The 17355-nt window shown below is 35.8% G+C and overlaps 1 protein-coding gene across 1 annotated transcript in view; it reads right to left on the reverse strand.

Annotated features, from left to right (window-relative positions):
* Positions 1 to 17355, reverse strand: part of WWP1 (WW domain containing E3 ubiquitin protein ligase 1) — a 45521-nt gene that overhangs the window by 17825 nt on the left and 10341 nt on the right. The window contains 10 exon segments of the mRNA XM_036830059.1: positions 2318 to 2424; positions 2427 to 2447; positions 2450 to 2475; positions 6519 to 6607; positions 9333 to 9404; positions 9512 to 9587; positions 14130 to 14258; positions 14392 to 14476; positions 14562 to 14616; positions 16499 to 16673. Coding sequence (XP_036685954.1) covers positions 2318 to 2424; positions 2427 to 2447; positions 2450 to 2475; positions 6519 to 6607; positions 9333 to 9404; positions 9512 to 9587; positions 14130 to 14258; positions 14392 to 14476; positions 14562 to 14616; positions 16499 to 16673 — 835 coding nt within the window.

Raw genomic sequence — 17355 nt, forward strand, 5'->3', positions numbered from 1 at the left:
CTTACTCAGTTTAGATTCCATCTTCAATCATTAAAGTTACTCGCTTGTACCTTCAAATCCTGTCTCCCTGGTATAAAAATACAATACATCAATACCTTTGTATTTCTGGGAAAATCCAAAGCCTAGCTACATACAACTGTCCCCCCCACTCCATGCCTATGCCTGGGCAGTGGAACATGCCAGAAGTGAACATGCAACCATGCTGACTGGTTCATGACCAACGCCCTCAAGTGGGAGCCCACTGCATTCAGTCTCCCGCTCTCCTAGACGACTATTTCATTCCTCAAGTACCTCCTCTCTCTGAGCTAATGATCTTGCTTTCTATTTCACTGAGGAAACAGAGCCATCATAAGAGAACTTTTGTGTGTTCCACCACATCTGCTCACTAACAGCATCTGAATCTATGTACTCTTATTATGGAGAAGCTCTCTATTACTTCTCTGTGCACTAAACAGATCTCCTCCTTGCTCTCCTATTCAAGGTCATTGCTCCCATATTCCCTATCTCGTTGACCTCCTCAAATTCTTTCTTCTCTTACTTATCATCATCAGCATATAAATGTTTTATCCTCCTCCTATTCTTGGTTCCTTACGTACTTCTGGTTACTGCCCAACTTCTCTATAATCCTTTATAGCAAGCTTCTTTAAAAAGATCTGCTTATATTTGCTGTCTCCATTTCTCCTTCCATTCTCTCTTGATTTCACTCCCTCCAATCTTTCCTCTCCACTGCCCCTGAATATCATTCACCTGGCCAAGTCAAAACGGTTTACTTCTCAGACCTCATCTTGCTCAGCCTACCAGCAGTGGACACAGTTGACCACTTCTTCCTTCTTGAACACACTTCCTTCTTCCTTTGTCTTCTGGAAACCGTTCTTATTTGATTCTCCTATCTCCTCCTCTGCCTCAGCTCTTTTGCTGGTTCCTTCTTATCTCCCCAATTTACATGTCCTTAAACGTCTTCTCTGTCCACTTATTCTTTAAATGGTCACACGCCTTACCTAGATATCCCCTCATGGCCAGCCTTGTATATCCAACTGCCTATTCTACATCTCCACTTGAGTGTCCGCAGGCATCTTAAACAAGCTGAATTCCAATTCTGGACTCCCTCCACCCCCACATGTCCTCTTGCCACAACCCTGCCGTCCTGGGAAATGGCAACTGCAAGCAGACAGCTTGGTGCCGTACTTGACTCTCTCTCACACCCTCTCACACCCTGCATCTAAATGGTCAGGAGACCCTGTTGGCTCCTGCAGAATATATCCAGAATCCAAAGCACGCCTCACTACCTCCGCTGCTATACCATTCAAGTCCAAGCCACTACTGCCGCTCACCTGGGTTGCTGCAAGTGGTCTTCCTGCTTCTCCTCCTGCATTCCTCTGCCCTCAACTATAGTCTCTTTCTACAAAGCAGGAAAGTCAGCTTAATAAAACCTAAGTCACATTATGTTACTTAGATTATGTCACTCCCTGCTCAAAACGCTTAAGGGAATTTCCCAAAGATTCCACACACTACCTCTCAACCTCATCTCCTACCACATTCACTCTCAGATACTCTGCTCCAGCTATGACATTTTTCATTCAAAAACGTACTTCCACCCAAGACCCATTTTTCTTGCTGTTCCCTATGCCTAGAATATTGTTCTCCAAAATATTTGCATGATTCAAACCCTTACTTTCTTCTTATTTTTGTTCATGTGTTACCCATCAGAGGCCTCCTCTAATCATATTAAATAAAAGAGCAACACTGCCTTTCCTTCAGTGCCTACTTATTTATTCTTTGCCTCCCTCTAACAGAATTTAGATCCCTGAGAACAGGGACTGTGTCTTTTTTTCATGGTTTCATCCCTCTCATACTATGATGCCACAGTAGGCACTCAATAAATATTTGCTGAGTGAATGAACAGACAATAAAGTGCAAATAAATAAACACAAACACTTCTTAAGAAGGCCATAGTCCCACAAGACCTTCTGCAAAGCTCTGAAAATTCCAAAAACATTAATTGAGTTCAATTATTATACAACTCAGATTTTCCTGTTATAGAAAAGTGGTCGTACTATAATTAGGCTTAAATGAAAGGACTTTTAAAGACCAAGTGGCTATACCAATAATCTTCATATTCATAATCTTGATTTCACACAGGTACTCAAAAAATAAACTATATATTGATACTCTCTGGGCAAACTTCCTTGGTAAGAAAATTTGTCAACACACATAATCAAGGATAATGCATATAATTTTTTATAAAGTCCTCTCTAAAATACTTTTGAAATAAGCAAAGTTTAAATAAATAAATAGGTAATGGAAAGTCAGGACTCACCATAGCAATAAAGCGACCAATGAAACAGAAGTATGAAAGATGGTCTGGATTAATGGTTGATGCTGGATTTATCTGTAGACAGTAGTTGTTCTTGCCAGCATACTCAACAAGCAATACATGGGGTTCAAACTTCATGTGAAAGCAAGAAAAACCATTCTCTACAAGAAAATAGGTCAACATTATTTTTAGCACCCATATGTATGAATTTAAAAACAGATCTTAAATACATCCATACATACATCATACCTCTGCTCAACAGCCTTTAACAACTCCGCTGTCCAATTCCTTAGACCTCTATTTAAGTTTCTCTGCAATATAGCCCTCCATTCCAAGTTACCTACCAGTTCCTGAGTTGCCAAACTATAAACTTGGTGTTTCTGACATATAGTGTGCTTCTTCCTATGCCATATTTTTGTTTGTGTATGAATCCTCCACGTCAGCTCAGCCTATGGGGATCCCACTTTCTCTTTCAAGTCCAGCTTAGATCAATTCCACTTTAGCAATTTTTTGAAGCAATTTTCAGTGTATTTCAGTGTCTCAGTCACCGAATACTTTGTGGTAACAACCTCACAACAGTAGTCATTTTTCTGCACTTGACTGGCCCACTTGACCACTACATCCACCAGACTGTAAGCTCCTCAAAAACAAAAGCCATACCTCTATATATTTTTTATATCTTAACTCTCATAGCATCCTACAACCTATATGCAATAGGTTTTAATAAATATTTGCTGGTGATACTGAGATACACAGCACTGCTGCTATGGAACAGTTTTAATTTTTTTTTGCCAATGCATTAAAAATGGAACTAAAATTTTAAAAGATGAAATCTTTAAATGTGATAGGCATTCTCTAACTTACCACCACCTAGTTTGCCTCATTTAAAAAAGTCCAGTATACAAAACCCAACTAGATAAAAGATTAACAATTTATATTACAAAATAAACTCAATTTGCAAATAATCTCTTCAACAGCAATTTCTTCTAATGCAGGGTTCCAAACTCAAATGTCTACAGGTATCAGTAAGTGAGTACAAGGGGCTTCCTTCTCTGCATGGGCTGACATTCTCTACTTAGCCACAACTCCCTATTCCTCATTGTATCCCTGATAAAAGTTATCATCAGTCTTAAGGAAGAATTACTTCCAGGCATATAATCATAGTCATTAGACAACTTGGCAGTGGTGGGCAGGAAGTGAAAAAGAGTGTATGCTACCCTATAGGGGAAGAAGCTACTCTGATTCAGTCAATTGATGCCATGTGAGAAGGTGGGGCAAGTGATTTTAAAGATAAGCCAGAAATCTTGATTCACAGGCAAAATCTAGTGATTTCCTTTAATGTCGTTAAATAATGTAAAAAAATTTAAAATCACAATGGGGGGGCCATCACTATGCAGGCTAGATCTGGCCTGGCAGCCTGTTTACAAATGTTTTTCTAAAACTTTTAAAACACAATCTTGGAAACTTACTGAAGGGTAGAGAAGGGAGTCTAAATCAACTGAAAAATGATAAACACCAATTTATAAAACGAAATCCAGTCCCAACATAAGTAGCTGAACCAAGTCGACTTCACACTGTAATGAGGCAGAAGTAAGACATGTACCCAGGGAAGAGGACGGAACAGATCTAGTGAGAATGTGTTTAGACACAAAAACTAGAAATAAAATTCCCAGTTGTTGCAGATCACTTTTAGCAAACAACAGCCCAGAGAAAACTGAGTAAATTCAAAAAAAGAATGACTACAACATGGCATCTAACCTATACTCTAATGGTAAGAAAAAAGAAGGAAAAATTCTAACTAGCAAGAGGCAAAGAGTTCCCTTTTAACATATTCTTCCATATACTCTCAAATGAACTAAAGAGTTACAAGAGGTTGAAAAAATTATTAGACGACAAATGAGCTAGCAGAGCCTAGAGAAGAAAACAGTAAAACCACTAACAATGAAAAATCACATTAGAAGCAGCAAAATGTAGGGCAGTACTGCAAACAGTGACATGAGGATAGGCTTCAGAAAAATCAAAACAAAATGAAAAAGCACAAAGATAAAAATGATCAGAGAAAAGTTGACAGACATGTAAGACTGACAAAGGAGATTCCACATACCCATGATTGATGTTTCTGAAGAAAAATGGAACAAATGGAACAGAAAAAATATTCAAAGACATAATAGAAGAAAATTTCCCTTAAATTAAGGAAGATCTTAATATGTTTCTAAAAAAAGATATAAAACAACCAACAATGAAATTAATGAACTTCAAAGAAAAGGCCTATGTGGGCACCCAGAGGAAAAAGCTTCCTACAACGTGCTGGCCTCCCACTTCACAGTGCTTACATTCAATACTAGAAGACAGGAAAACAATGTCTACAGAGTACTGGAGGAACTAGTGTTGTGTGAGAAACTTATATCTAGTGAAGTTGTTGTTTAAACACAAAAGCAACAGAAAACACGTTCTCAAGCATGAAAAACTACAGGAATATATCACCCTTGTGAACTCCTGACTAAACCAAAACCAATACATGAATCAAAATAAAGAATTTGGGAATAAGAAAAACATGGTGTGGAGTAACTGACTGCATATATTATATGCATTAAAACCATCAAAATATAAAATAAAACCCAAACAGTTAAGGTAAAAAAGGGTTCAGATAAGAATGTGACTGTTATAAAGTCAGACACTGTAAAAATAATACCGTATTTCATTTCTAAGATATACCTTTCTTTTTAATGTCTGAACATTTCTGAAATTGAGACAAATCACAATAGATGTGATATGAATATCCACTGCGACAGGTAGTGTTCCTTTTCTGAAAAAACTTAATAATGTTTTAGATGAGAAAATATGTTAATACAACCAGTTCTGATAATCCCACATATATACCTCCACCAGTTGTACCTAGTCCTATATCTCTTTTTAAAAGCCAGCTGTACTAAAATTGTGATTATGTAATTCTGTACACCTGTGAAATATGAGTTCAAAAAGAGAGTTGTTTCTATGAAAAGTTTAATACTTTGGAAATATTTAATGAAAGTGTTTTACTAAAAAATAAATTGCTGTCAAATTAGGTTTGGGCAAAGCAACTGAGGGGAAAAAATTAAATAAAAAGGATTGCCCATTCTTATTGCTTCACAAGTGCCTGTTAACAATATACTTAGTGAATGTGGAAAACTTTATTCTCAAAAGGACTCAAACTGGATTAAAAACACAAACATAAAACCAGCATAAATTGATATAATAGCAAAGAATAAGAAACAACCTTATGGATGCTGATCCATTAATTATGCTATCTCCAGTCAACGGAGTACTGTGCAACCATTACTATTAGCTCTATATGTGATATGGAAAGATGTCTATGATATACAAAATAACAAAATCAAGCTGCTATATTGTACATACTGTATGATCAATTCTGTTTAACAAAACAGCAAATATGTATGATATCACACATATATTCAAATTTATATACAGTTGACCCTTGAAAAACATGCTTTTGAACTTTGTAGGTCCCCTTATATGTGGATTGTTTTCAATAAACATAGTACCTGTATTTTCATTTTACAAATCTTTAAATTAACTAAGTGTGGGGGAAAGTTTGTGTTCAATTAGAGATAACAGTGTGTGGAATCAAAAGAACTAGGGTTCGAGTCCAGATTCTATCCAAACTGCTTCAGCTTCCTGCCCTTGGGTGAGTCACTTATCAATTCCTTTGTTTTGTTTTGTTTTTAATTGAAATATAGTTGATTTACAATATTGTGTTAGCTTAAGGTGTACAGCAAAGTGATTCAGTTATATTTTTTTCAGACTATATTCCATTATAGGTTTGTACAAGATACTGAATATAATTTCCTGTGCTATACAGTAAATCCTTGTTGCTTATCTATTTTATGTATAGTAATTTGTATCTATTAATCCCATACTCCTTTGTTTCTGAAGCAGAGACAGCAGTACGCAGATTTTTGACAATGTAGGGGTCGGCATCCCTAACCCCCATGTTTTCAAGGGTCAACCAAATAGGCAGAGAAAATGTACAGGGTAACCAACATAATAATAATAATGGTTACTGCTAGACTTATGTGAATATTTCAATTTTTGTATTTAAAAATAATTTTGCATTGCTGTTGAAAAAATGTATCATTTCAAGAATATATCCACTGCACACAATGGAGATACACTTATTTCAAAGCAGATATGTTTTTTATTTTACCTTGCTAGACCACCATAATCAAGTCCTTCTTCTCCTCTAAATATTACATATAATCGCCTCCTCAAGTCATAGGGTTTTAATGCCATAATCTAATTAAAAACAAAAACAAGGATATTTAATCACTCATGTATAACACAAGTTTCCTCCAAAACAATTTTATTTAAATTTCATCTGTATTTTCAAAAATTACACATTTCCTTACCTCATACAACAATGCTTTTAACTCAAGAGATAACTGGTTTGTTCCACAAACTAGCAAAGATGTATCTTACTCTCCTAAGCTTTCTCTGATACACTTTCATAAATCTCTTTCCCCTCTTCTGGTATTAAATGGTAGTTCTACTTTGGGTTAGTAGCAAGAGAGGAACAGTTTGACACAGAAAAGTTTTTAAGGTTAGAAAATATTCCCTCCTCTGTCACTCTCCAAATTTTACCAGAATCTTGTAAAAGGTGACTTGTAAATTTTTTTGACTAGCAACACTTAATGAGAAGCAAAAGTTATTGCCCTGGGTCCTGCTTATACCACACATTCCATTTCTCAGTAGGAACGGAACTCAGCTATTGTGAAGAATTATTTATAAGATTATAAATTTAAGCATAAAAGAGTATATCTTAAAATAGTATCTGTACCAAATTTTTATAATCCTTAAAGGCTTATACTAAGGTTACTAGTAAATAGGCTTTACTTCTGGATAAAAATGAATTACTTCCCAAAGCCAAGACTGGTCTGGGTTGGGGCACAGCTCACCAGCAGGCCTCCACTTCACAGGAAGTCATTGGCTCAGTCTTGCACAGCACGATTCTCCCCAAGCCAGGGGACAAAGCAAAGTAAAACCTACCATGAATTTAGATGTGCACTTACTTACTAAAACAAAGTTCACACAGAGCTTGGGACTAGCTAAGAATTTATCAACTCAAACCAAAAAAAGTTTTGATAATAAACAGCTATATTAGTATCTTGTCCAAACTCCAACAGCTATTAAAATGAAGCTAGGGTTTGAACATCACTGACTTGAGAGAGTTGTTATTCCATTTTGGCTTGTATACATAAAAGTCCCTATGTACCTGTACACAAAGGGAATTTTAGTTCATCACTGTAATACTTCGGGAGAGGACTGAGAAGAAAAATTCTCGACCTCACCAGAAAAAAAAGAACTGACAATATTTTGACTTTTCATCTTTATTCAGTAGATGATTCAGGAAAGATAGACCTATTACATTCATTTATTCATGCACAGAATGTTTATTAATACCTGCTATGTGCAAGACACTGTTCTAGGTACTGTGCACAGCAGCAGTAAATTTAAGAGTTGTGATCTCTTGGAGCTTCATTCTAGTAAGGGAGATAAACGAAGTGTGTCAGGCAGTGTTAAGTGTTAATAAGAATGAAGTACCATAAATGGCTAGAAAGGCACTGTGAGGGAGGTGAGCAGAGAACTGCCATCTTAAATGGAGTGCTCCGACAAGGTCTGAGATCATGAGGCTTAAACAGAAACCGAGAGGAGGTGAGAATTAACATTAGGATTATTAGAGGAACATTTAAATGGAATACAGTACCTATACCAATCTAATTTTAAATAGTTTAGTAGCATTATCATGTCTTTTTTGTTTGAGTTAATAAAGTCTTACAAAAGTAAATAAGTGTCAAAATGTGTCAACTTGTTCCATAAGCTCTTTAAGCTTTCTTTTAGTAATCTAATTCACGGCAGGATGATTTTGTCTCTCAGCCTAGGTACCTGTGCCTGCAAAATGGAGATAATAACAGGAGCTATCTCAAAGGGATGTTGTGAGGATGAAGTAAATGAAATGATAAATCCAAGGTGCCAGTGCTAAGCATATGGCAGTCACTCAATACATGATGGGGTTTATTATGACTATTATTGTAATGGACACTCAGTAAGTGGTAGTCATTGTTACAGTTGTGTTCTGAATGGTTTAAAATTTCTAAGCCCTAACTCCCTTTAGATATACAGAATACAGTGACTCAAGTTGTACATTCTCTCTCAGTATCCGAGGTACATTGGTTCCAGGACAACCCCACAGTTACCAAAATATAAGGATGCCCAACCTATGCATATCTTCCCATATATTTTAAATCATCTCTAAATTACTTATAATACCTAATACAATATAAACACTACATGAATACAGGCATGCCTTGGAGATATTACAGGTTTGGTTCTAGACCACTGCAATAAAGAGAATATCAAAATAACTCAATCTACAAGAATTTTTTGGTTTCCCAGTGCATATAAAAGTCATGTTTACACTGTATTATAGTCTATTAACTGTGCAATAGCATTTTGTCTAAAAAGACAATGTACATACCTTAATTTAAAAATACTTTATTGTTAAAAAAAATGCTAACTATCATCTGAGCAAGTCATAATCTTTTGGCAATAGTAAATCAAAGACCACTGATCACAGATCACCATAACAAATTAATAGTAATGAAAAAGTGGAATATTTCAAGAAATTATGAAAATGTGACACAGAGACACCAAGTGAGCAAATGCTGTTGGAAAAATGGTGCCAAGAGACCTGCTCAACACAAGGCTGTCATAAACCTTCAATTTGTAAAAAACACAGTACCTGCAAAGCGAAACAAAGTAAAGCACAATAAAACAAGGTATGCCTGAATTTGCTGGCTGCAGAAAATTCAAATTTTGCCTTTCGAAACTTTCTGGAGTCCCCCCCCCCCTTCCATGCCACCCTGGAATATTTTCTATCCACTGTTGGCTGAACCCATGGATGCTGTACCTGCAGATACAGAGGGCTGACTGTACAATTTTATTCTGATAACATCTTTCTTACCTGTTGAAAGGAATCTTCGAACAATGTCTGCCGGGACACATTGATCTTTACATGACTGGGTAGTGCATTAGACTAAAAACAAAAATAATATCGTAATATCATGTAAGTTACAGGACATGTATTGGGTAAAGATAAAACTAAATGATTATGAACAGAAGATTTATTTACCACCGTAGTACCTGGCACAAATAACGGAAGTGAGCAAGTTTCCACCTAAAGCTGCGTTCATAAGCAATCTGTGGACCACCTTTAGTTCTAAAGAAAAACAAAAACAAACCATATGTTAATTCATAATAAAGCTAGATATTTAACATTTAGTATGAAATTGGAGTGTACCAGGATCCTACAAATGACCACAGGAAGGTTACTTGTTGGGACAGAAGTAAAGATATATTTAGTGGGCCAACAGAGACTTGAGCAATGAGGACACACAACATACACAAAGAGGGAGATCATGTGTATGGATGGATCTTTTGTAAAGAAAGTTAATTAATGTGCCAAAAGGATGTAACAGCAAACTTAAGAATTGTATGCAAGCAAAAGCATCTTTTGGAAAAAAAATGAAAACATTTATAGAAAAACAAAAACCAATTTGTCATTAGCATAACAAACTAAAGGGTAATAGTAAAAAATATTTTTTTAAGAAGAAGGGGTACAATCCCAGATAACAGAGTGGAGAAGCAGGAACAAAATTAAATATGTTGGTAACTCCAAATAAAACAAAAATGTATAAAACAGTGATAGTATGTGATAGAATTTAAATATTTATGTATATGATACATAGTCATAGTTAGCTTAACAGGAAAGGTTTCCTCATATTTGGAAAACAAATATTAAAAGCCAGTACTATTTGAGACAAAAGTCATAAAACATAAATCGTATTCATCAGTTCATTCAGTCCCATGTAATTAATTCTTATTGATCCTGATCTCTTGTTAGCAGTTTATGAAGCCATCAGGTTTTCCACTAGAATTCTGTAATTTCTTACCCAGTTTGGTGGTATGATTTAAAAGTTATCAGAAACCTGTATTTGTAAAAAAGTCCTTTCTATGAACCTTCTTGAAGATCTTCATTTTTGTAAAAGCATCAGAGTAATATAAATGTCAAAAACTTAAAATGGCATGGTTAAAGACCTGATTACAATGCAATTGACCACGAAATTTGGTTATTTATGCAACATACAACATCTTAAGATAATAACTGAAATTATGACATAACATTATACCAGGACATATCCAATTTTAGGAACTGCATATAATTTCTAGAACATTTATATTAATAACATTTACCCATATAACCTAAGAAGGTTTATCATCACTCATTTGACAATGCTTCCCATGTAATTCAACATACCAAATAAATCTAATTAGTTTAATCTCTCTCTTTGAGATGTTTCAGGGAACTTCTGTAACATCCCAAATTTAGCTAGAGGTCAAAAGAATCCTTTTAGCACATTAAAGCTACCTTTCCATTGGGGGGAAAAAAATGTAAATCCACACAAAAATACTTTTGCCTGGCAAAAAAATATAAAAAAGTAAATAAATAAAATAGATAATCAACAAGGGTACAGCACAGGGAACTCTACTCAATACTCTGTAATAACCTATATGGGAAAAGAATCTGAAAAAGAATAGATATATGTATATGTATAACTAAATCACTTTGCTGTACACCTGAAAATAACACAAAATTGTAAATCAAATATATTCCAATATAAAATAAAATTTTAAAAAATTTTAAAGAGATATTAAAAACAACCTGACAGATTTTCAAATAATCCAGCAGTCCTAATAGAGTACTGTAGGGGAAAAAAAAATGTTTCAAAGGGTTAATTCTCACTAGCATATTGAGATTTACATTATTATTAGAAAACAAAAATAAACTGACATTAGGATTTGCAGGAATGTAGATTGCGGGGGAGGAAAAAACCAACAGGCATGATACATGTCATCATGTAGGCATGATACCCACAATATAAAAATATAAAACTGAATTTTGTTGTAACACCAGGACTGGCAACAGGAATTGTCTGTGGATGGTATATGTCTGTGGATGGTATATGTTGCTTTTTCTACACTCTTTGGGAGGTCATGGTTTCAACCGCATTTTAGATTTCAACCATATATTAGATTGCAAAAATAAAAAGCTATGTTATTAAAAAAAAAAAAAGAAGTTAGTTAAATAAAATACTAAAGTCTACTACTGACTATTTCAAAGAAAACTTCTTGACAACCCTTAAATCCAAGGAGGAGAAAGGCTCTATAGATAGAAGAGACACGAAAGGAAATTCTACCACATCTTAAAACTAATCTGAAATCGAAACAAGTATTACTGGAGAGAGTAAGCAAAGCAAAATTGAGTTCCTAGGAAGAAGTGATATCCAGTCACCCAGTTCAGCTAGTCAGTGAGGGAAGAAGCAGGGTGGGTGGCATGTAGGGATAGGTTCTAGTCACATTGAGAAGGCCTGGGTCTTTTGTCTATTGAGTGATAGCCTAAGAGAGAGGCATAAAGAACTTTCACAGTCTTAGGGAACATTTTGGAATGGATGGAAAATGTTCTCTTTTGTTGTCAGGTTCAAGTGAATTCATTCAACAAATATTTACAAAATGCACAGTATGTACCTGGCACTATTCTAGATAGTGAGAGTATTATTGGTTAATAAAACAGATTAAAATACCTGTTTCTGTGCAGCCTATGTACTAGTGAAGGAGACAGACGAGAAACAGAATGAATAAGTATACTATCAATATATATTTAGTGTTAGAAGGGGATAAATATCTCACTACTCCCACTCCTCAAGAAGGAAGAAAAGGCAGTGTAAAAAGGACAAGGAGTGAAGTGGGGAAGAATTTTTAAATTGTGAAAAGAGTAAACAGAGTAGTGCTCACAGATAAAGCAGTATTTGAGCAAAAACATGGTGGGCATAAGCCATATAGACAATATTGAGGGAAACAGCATACCAAGCAAAGGAAATGAAAGCCCAGATGTGGAAGCCTCAGATGTCTGAGGTACAGCTAAGTGGCCAGGGAAGCTGAAGCAGAGTGAATGAGAAGAAGTATCAGAGATGAGGTTGAAGAGGTAATAGGGGTCAGATGCCATAAGGGCTTGGAGGCCACTATAAGTACTTTGCTTTTCACTCTGATTGAGATGGAAACCACTGAAGGGTTTTCTGCAAAGGAATAACTTTTTACCTAAATTAAAAGAAAAAAATTAAAAAGTCTTGCTGCTTTATGGAGAATAGTATTACATGAGGTGTGGGTAGAAAGCAGAGCAATACTTAGAGGCACCACTCCAAGTGAGAGAGCGTGGTAGCTTGGACCAAAGTGGTGGCAGTGGATGTAGCGAGACACAGCTGGTCCTGGATACCTTCTGAAGGTGAGGTAACTGGAATTCTTGATGGACTGTATGTGAGGTAAGAGAGAAAGAGTAGTCAAGGATAAGTCCAAGATTTCTGGCTCAAGCACACCTAAGAGTGGAGTTGCCTTCAACTGAGATGGAAATATCCCAGGTAGAACAAGCCTGATTGATGGCAGTTATCAGGAAAGAGTTATGAACAGAGTTATCAAGTAAGCAGCTGAATATATGAAACAAAATTTCAAGTGAAAAGTGAAAAGCTAGAGATAACATTTGTGAGTCATCAGCATATAGAAATGTTTTTAAAAGCATGACACTGGATAAGATTCACCAAGAGAATGAGCACGGACAGAAAAGAAAAGAGATCTAAGGACAGAGCTCTGGGTACTTCAATGTTAACAGGCTGAAAAGGAGGACCCCAAAAAACAGAGGAAGAAGTAAGACCGAAAAGGCAGAAGGAAATCATGAAAGTTGAGTCCCTGTACTACTGATACTTTTGCCAGGAGAGAGAAATTTTTGTCAAATCCTCCTTATTGTGTCAAAAGAGAACTGCAAAACAACCCCTCAACTATGTGGAGGTCACTGGTGCCCTTAGTAAGGTCAGGGTCAGTGAAACTTCCTTGTTGTCAGTCTGAGAGAAATTAGAAACAGCAGTATAGAGACAACTCCTTCAGTTAGTTTTCTTGTAAAGGGTGGCAATAAAAATGAATTTTCACTGAATGGATTTATAAGTTGAAGAGTTATGGCTTTCTACTTGTTCATTTTCAATCTAAGAGAATTAACAGATGATGAGAATAATTCATCAGAGAAAGATGGAAGATAGAAACATGATCACTGATGGAGCAGTTAATTGGAAAAGAGGGGGAAAGATCTAGTGTGTCACCAGAGGGACTGGCCTTTGATAGGAACAATGACAGTTCATCTTTAGAATGAAGAGGGAAGACAGATACTGATAGGTAGATAGATGTAATGGTAGGAATTTGTAAAAAACTTTATGGCTGCTTCTACTTTCTTAGTGATGCAAAGATATCACTGTTAAGAGCGCAGACTCTGCGGACAGACTGCCTTGGTCTGAAACCACTTCCATTACTTGCTGTCATGATTTTGCATAAGTTAGTTATGCTCCCTAAGCCTCAGTTTCTACACTTGGAAAATAACAGCATCTACCTCAAGGAAGTTTTGGAAGATAAAAAGCTAATTTATATAAAGTGCTTAGAAGAATCCTTGGCACATAGTAATCACTAAATATTTGCTATTGTTCTTATTAAGGAATTATGTGCCACAAATCCATTCTGTAATAAAGTAGAGCAAAGGCAGGTATACTAGGGTATTACTTGTGTAGACTTTCTTAATACACAAAGTAAAATTTGTTGCTAAACTTGACGCTAAATTAGAAGTGAAACTTTATATCCTCATTAAACAGCATTTAAGAACTTCACTTACACAGATGACTTCCCATTGCGAGGATCTTTGAATGTTGTTGTTCTTGTATTATGATCAACAAAGTACCTAACGCCTTCCCGGGTATACCTAATTTCCCAGCCTTCTGGCAGGGGTTCTTCATTCTGTAAGCTAAAAGATAAAGTTACAATCACAAGGCGATCATTTTCTAGGTGCTAAAAATGTCTGACTCAAGGTTTACTTGATTCCATCTTCAGACATGTGTAAGATCACTTAAGTAAGGCTGCAGTATATACATACATACCCTTGAGTTCTGGGATCCTCCCACTGGGTTGTTTTTGTGTTATGATTCACAAAGTAAACTCTGTCTGTTGAATCCACTCTTTTTTCTAAAAAACAGAGCGAGCGTAGCATTTAATAACTATTTGCTATATATACATTTCAGATATTTTTACCAACAACATATTAGCTTACCCCAGCCTGGTGGCAAAGGCCCATATGGGTCATTTTCTGCAGCTAACATTGAAGCCTAATTGGAGAAAAGGGTTGGGAGGAGAAATTTAAAAATCAGGTTTTTAATATAAAAGCATAAACTTAAGCACTTGGCAGAATCACATTTTATAGTAATTTTCTAAAAAACACGATAAAGGAATGTGAATATAGTAATTTCAAGACACAAAGACCTAAAAATGTCATGAGTTAAGAGGAGTCAATTAAGTGATAAAATTAATAGTTTTTCTAAAATGATTTAGAAATAATATATCGACATCAGTACTTTAATCTCTTAGCCCTTCCGTAATAGTCCACAGGAGTGAAACGCCATGAGAAAAGAGCATATAGAAAATTGTAGTGTTAGGGGGTGTGGGTTGGATCCCTGGTCGGGGAGCTAACCGTGCCTCGCCGCCAAAAAACCAAAACATAAAACAGAAGCAATATTGTAACAAATTCTTTAAAAATGGAAGAAAAAAAAAAAAAGAAAAGAAAATTGTAGTGTTAAAATGAGGTAACATTATTTGTTTAAAAATAAAATAATTATCACAGTTCTCTTTAAAACAAATGCCTATTAATAAATAATATTAAACACCAGTATTATCTTTATACAAATAAACTTTTACCTTAGTATTAATATCTTTTATATATTCATACATACATTAATACGTACACATTATTACAACCCAGAAATATATTCAAAAGAAAATATAAACATTTTACCATCAATTTTTAAAGAATGTCAAATATAAAAATCATTACCTGAAAAATCATTTCTTAATGATAAAGTGTATGTATCTTGATAAACATTTTATAACCTTGTAATAGATACTGTTAATTGTACTCAATATTATTTAGATAATAAACCTCAATCTGTCTAAAGATGTTCTGTTATCTGTAGAACACACTTCTGATACACAACTTGCCTAATTCTGCCCTGTTTCCCCAAGGTTTTCATATATACAACAAAGTCCAACCAAAACAAACACACACAGTACATAATTTGTTTACTATATACAGCTAACGATGGAACCTGACCACAGACTTCTGTATAAGTTGCTAAAGAACCAGCAACTTACAGCACAAGATGCAGTGTAAGCTGAGTTGGCCCACTCTCTCTCTGCCGGCTATAGACAACCAGGAGAGTGGATCAACCTGCAAGTGAGAACTTATTATTTAACCTCCGAAGAAAGTGGAGTTGAATGAGCCATCCTGAGGTAGGATTCTGAAGAGTTAAGTTTTCTTTTTGTATCTTTCCTAATTCCTTTCTACGTTTTGGGGTTTCAAGTTGCCTCAAAACATTATCTAGAGATGCCCAGAACTTAAAATTTATATTTTCTACTTCTTGCAAACAAACCTATTTAACAGAAGCCCCCTCCACCCCCAATTCTTGTGGATATTTGCTTATGGCAATAAACAGATCACCAATTGGTCAAATTTTCAGACAGCATTAGATTTCTTTTTGGACAAAACTACCTCCAATCCCAAGAATATATATTTGGTGGGCCAAAACAGATGAAAGCATTTCTGAGAATCTGGGATGGGAATCAGAAGAGCTGGAATATGGCAAGACTGGCCTTAAGTAAAATCAGGAGGTAACTGGTTTTGTTTAAAGCAAACCAAATGATTATAACTAAAAATAGAAGACTGGGAACTGTCAAACACAAGTTATTTTATTAAGAAATTGCATTTATGAAACTACCACTTAATAAGGACAAAAACCTGATTGTATAGTTATGATAGTAAACTAGAATTTTAAAAAAACTTAAAAGTGCTTATGTATATCAGAAATGCTAATTATTTACTAAAGATCAACTAAAAAACACCTTGTAATCTATAACATTTAAGAAAAATCACCAAGATAGAAAAGGGCAAATGCTTGGAGGAAAAGCTGTATTAACATCTTATAATTTCCTAATTACCGAGTAGAGGTATCGTTGGTTGAACTGCTGCATAGCTCCCTGCAGTTGGTTCCGCTGAGACTGCCACTGTTCAAAATTCCGCACAGATTCCATGGTAGGCCGCTGCCAGGTGGTTGTCCTGGTGTTATGATCCACATAATAAACTCTTCCCCGATCATCAACTCTTCTTTCCCAACTACCAAACATAAAATAAGCAATAGTGAAAATGAAAATAAATAATCTCTTACTATAAGAAACTGGAAAGTAGGTAATACTTCACTCAAACAATTTAAAAATCAAGTCCAAGAGCTAAGTTTAAAAGAATGTAAATACTGATATTCCTCAGAAAAATTATGAACACGTAACTTGCTATCTATTTTAGCTAAACTACCTTCCCATTCTTCCCTATATGATTTCTAAGGGCTGTCTAAAAAAAGAGGCCATAGACTGAACAGTAACAGTATGACTATCCTTTCTCCCTCTTTTTTTTTTTTAATTAATTAATTTATTTATTTTTGGCTGTGTTGGGTCTTCGTTTCTGTGCGAGGGCTTTCTCTAGTTGTGGCAAGCGGGGACCACTCTTCATCGCGGTGCGCGGGCCTCTCACTGTCGAGGCCTCTCTCGTTGCAGAGCACAGGCTCCAGACGCGCAGGCTCAGCAGTTGTGGCTCACAGGCCCAGTTGCTCCGCGGCATGTGGGATCTTCCCAGAACAGGGCTCGAACCCGTGTCCCCTGCATTGGTAGGCAGACTCTCACCCACTGCGCCACCAGGGAAGCCCTCTCCCTCTTTTTTTGATAAACATTTACTGAGTGTTTACTGTATACCTAGCAATCTGCCTCTATCATTCCTGCCCATGTAAAGGGTTTTAACTCAACTT

Source organism: Balaenoptera musculus, chromosome 17 (genome assembly GCF_009873245.2).
Source record: "Balaenoptera musculus isolate JJ_BM4_2016_0621 chromosome 17, mBalMus1.pri.v3, whole genome shotgun sequence".
NCBI classification, from domain to species: Eukaryota; Metazoa; Chordata; class Mammalia; order Artiodactyla; family Balaenopteridae; genus Balaenoptera; species Balaenoptera musculus.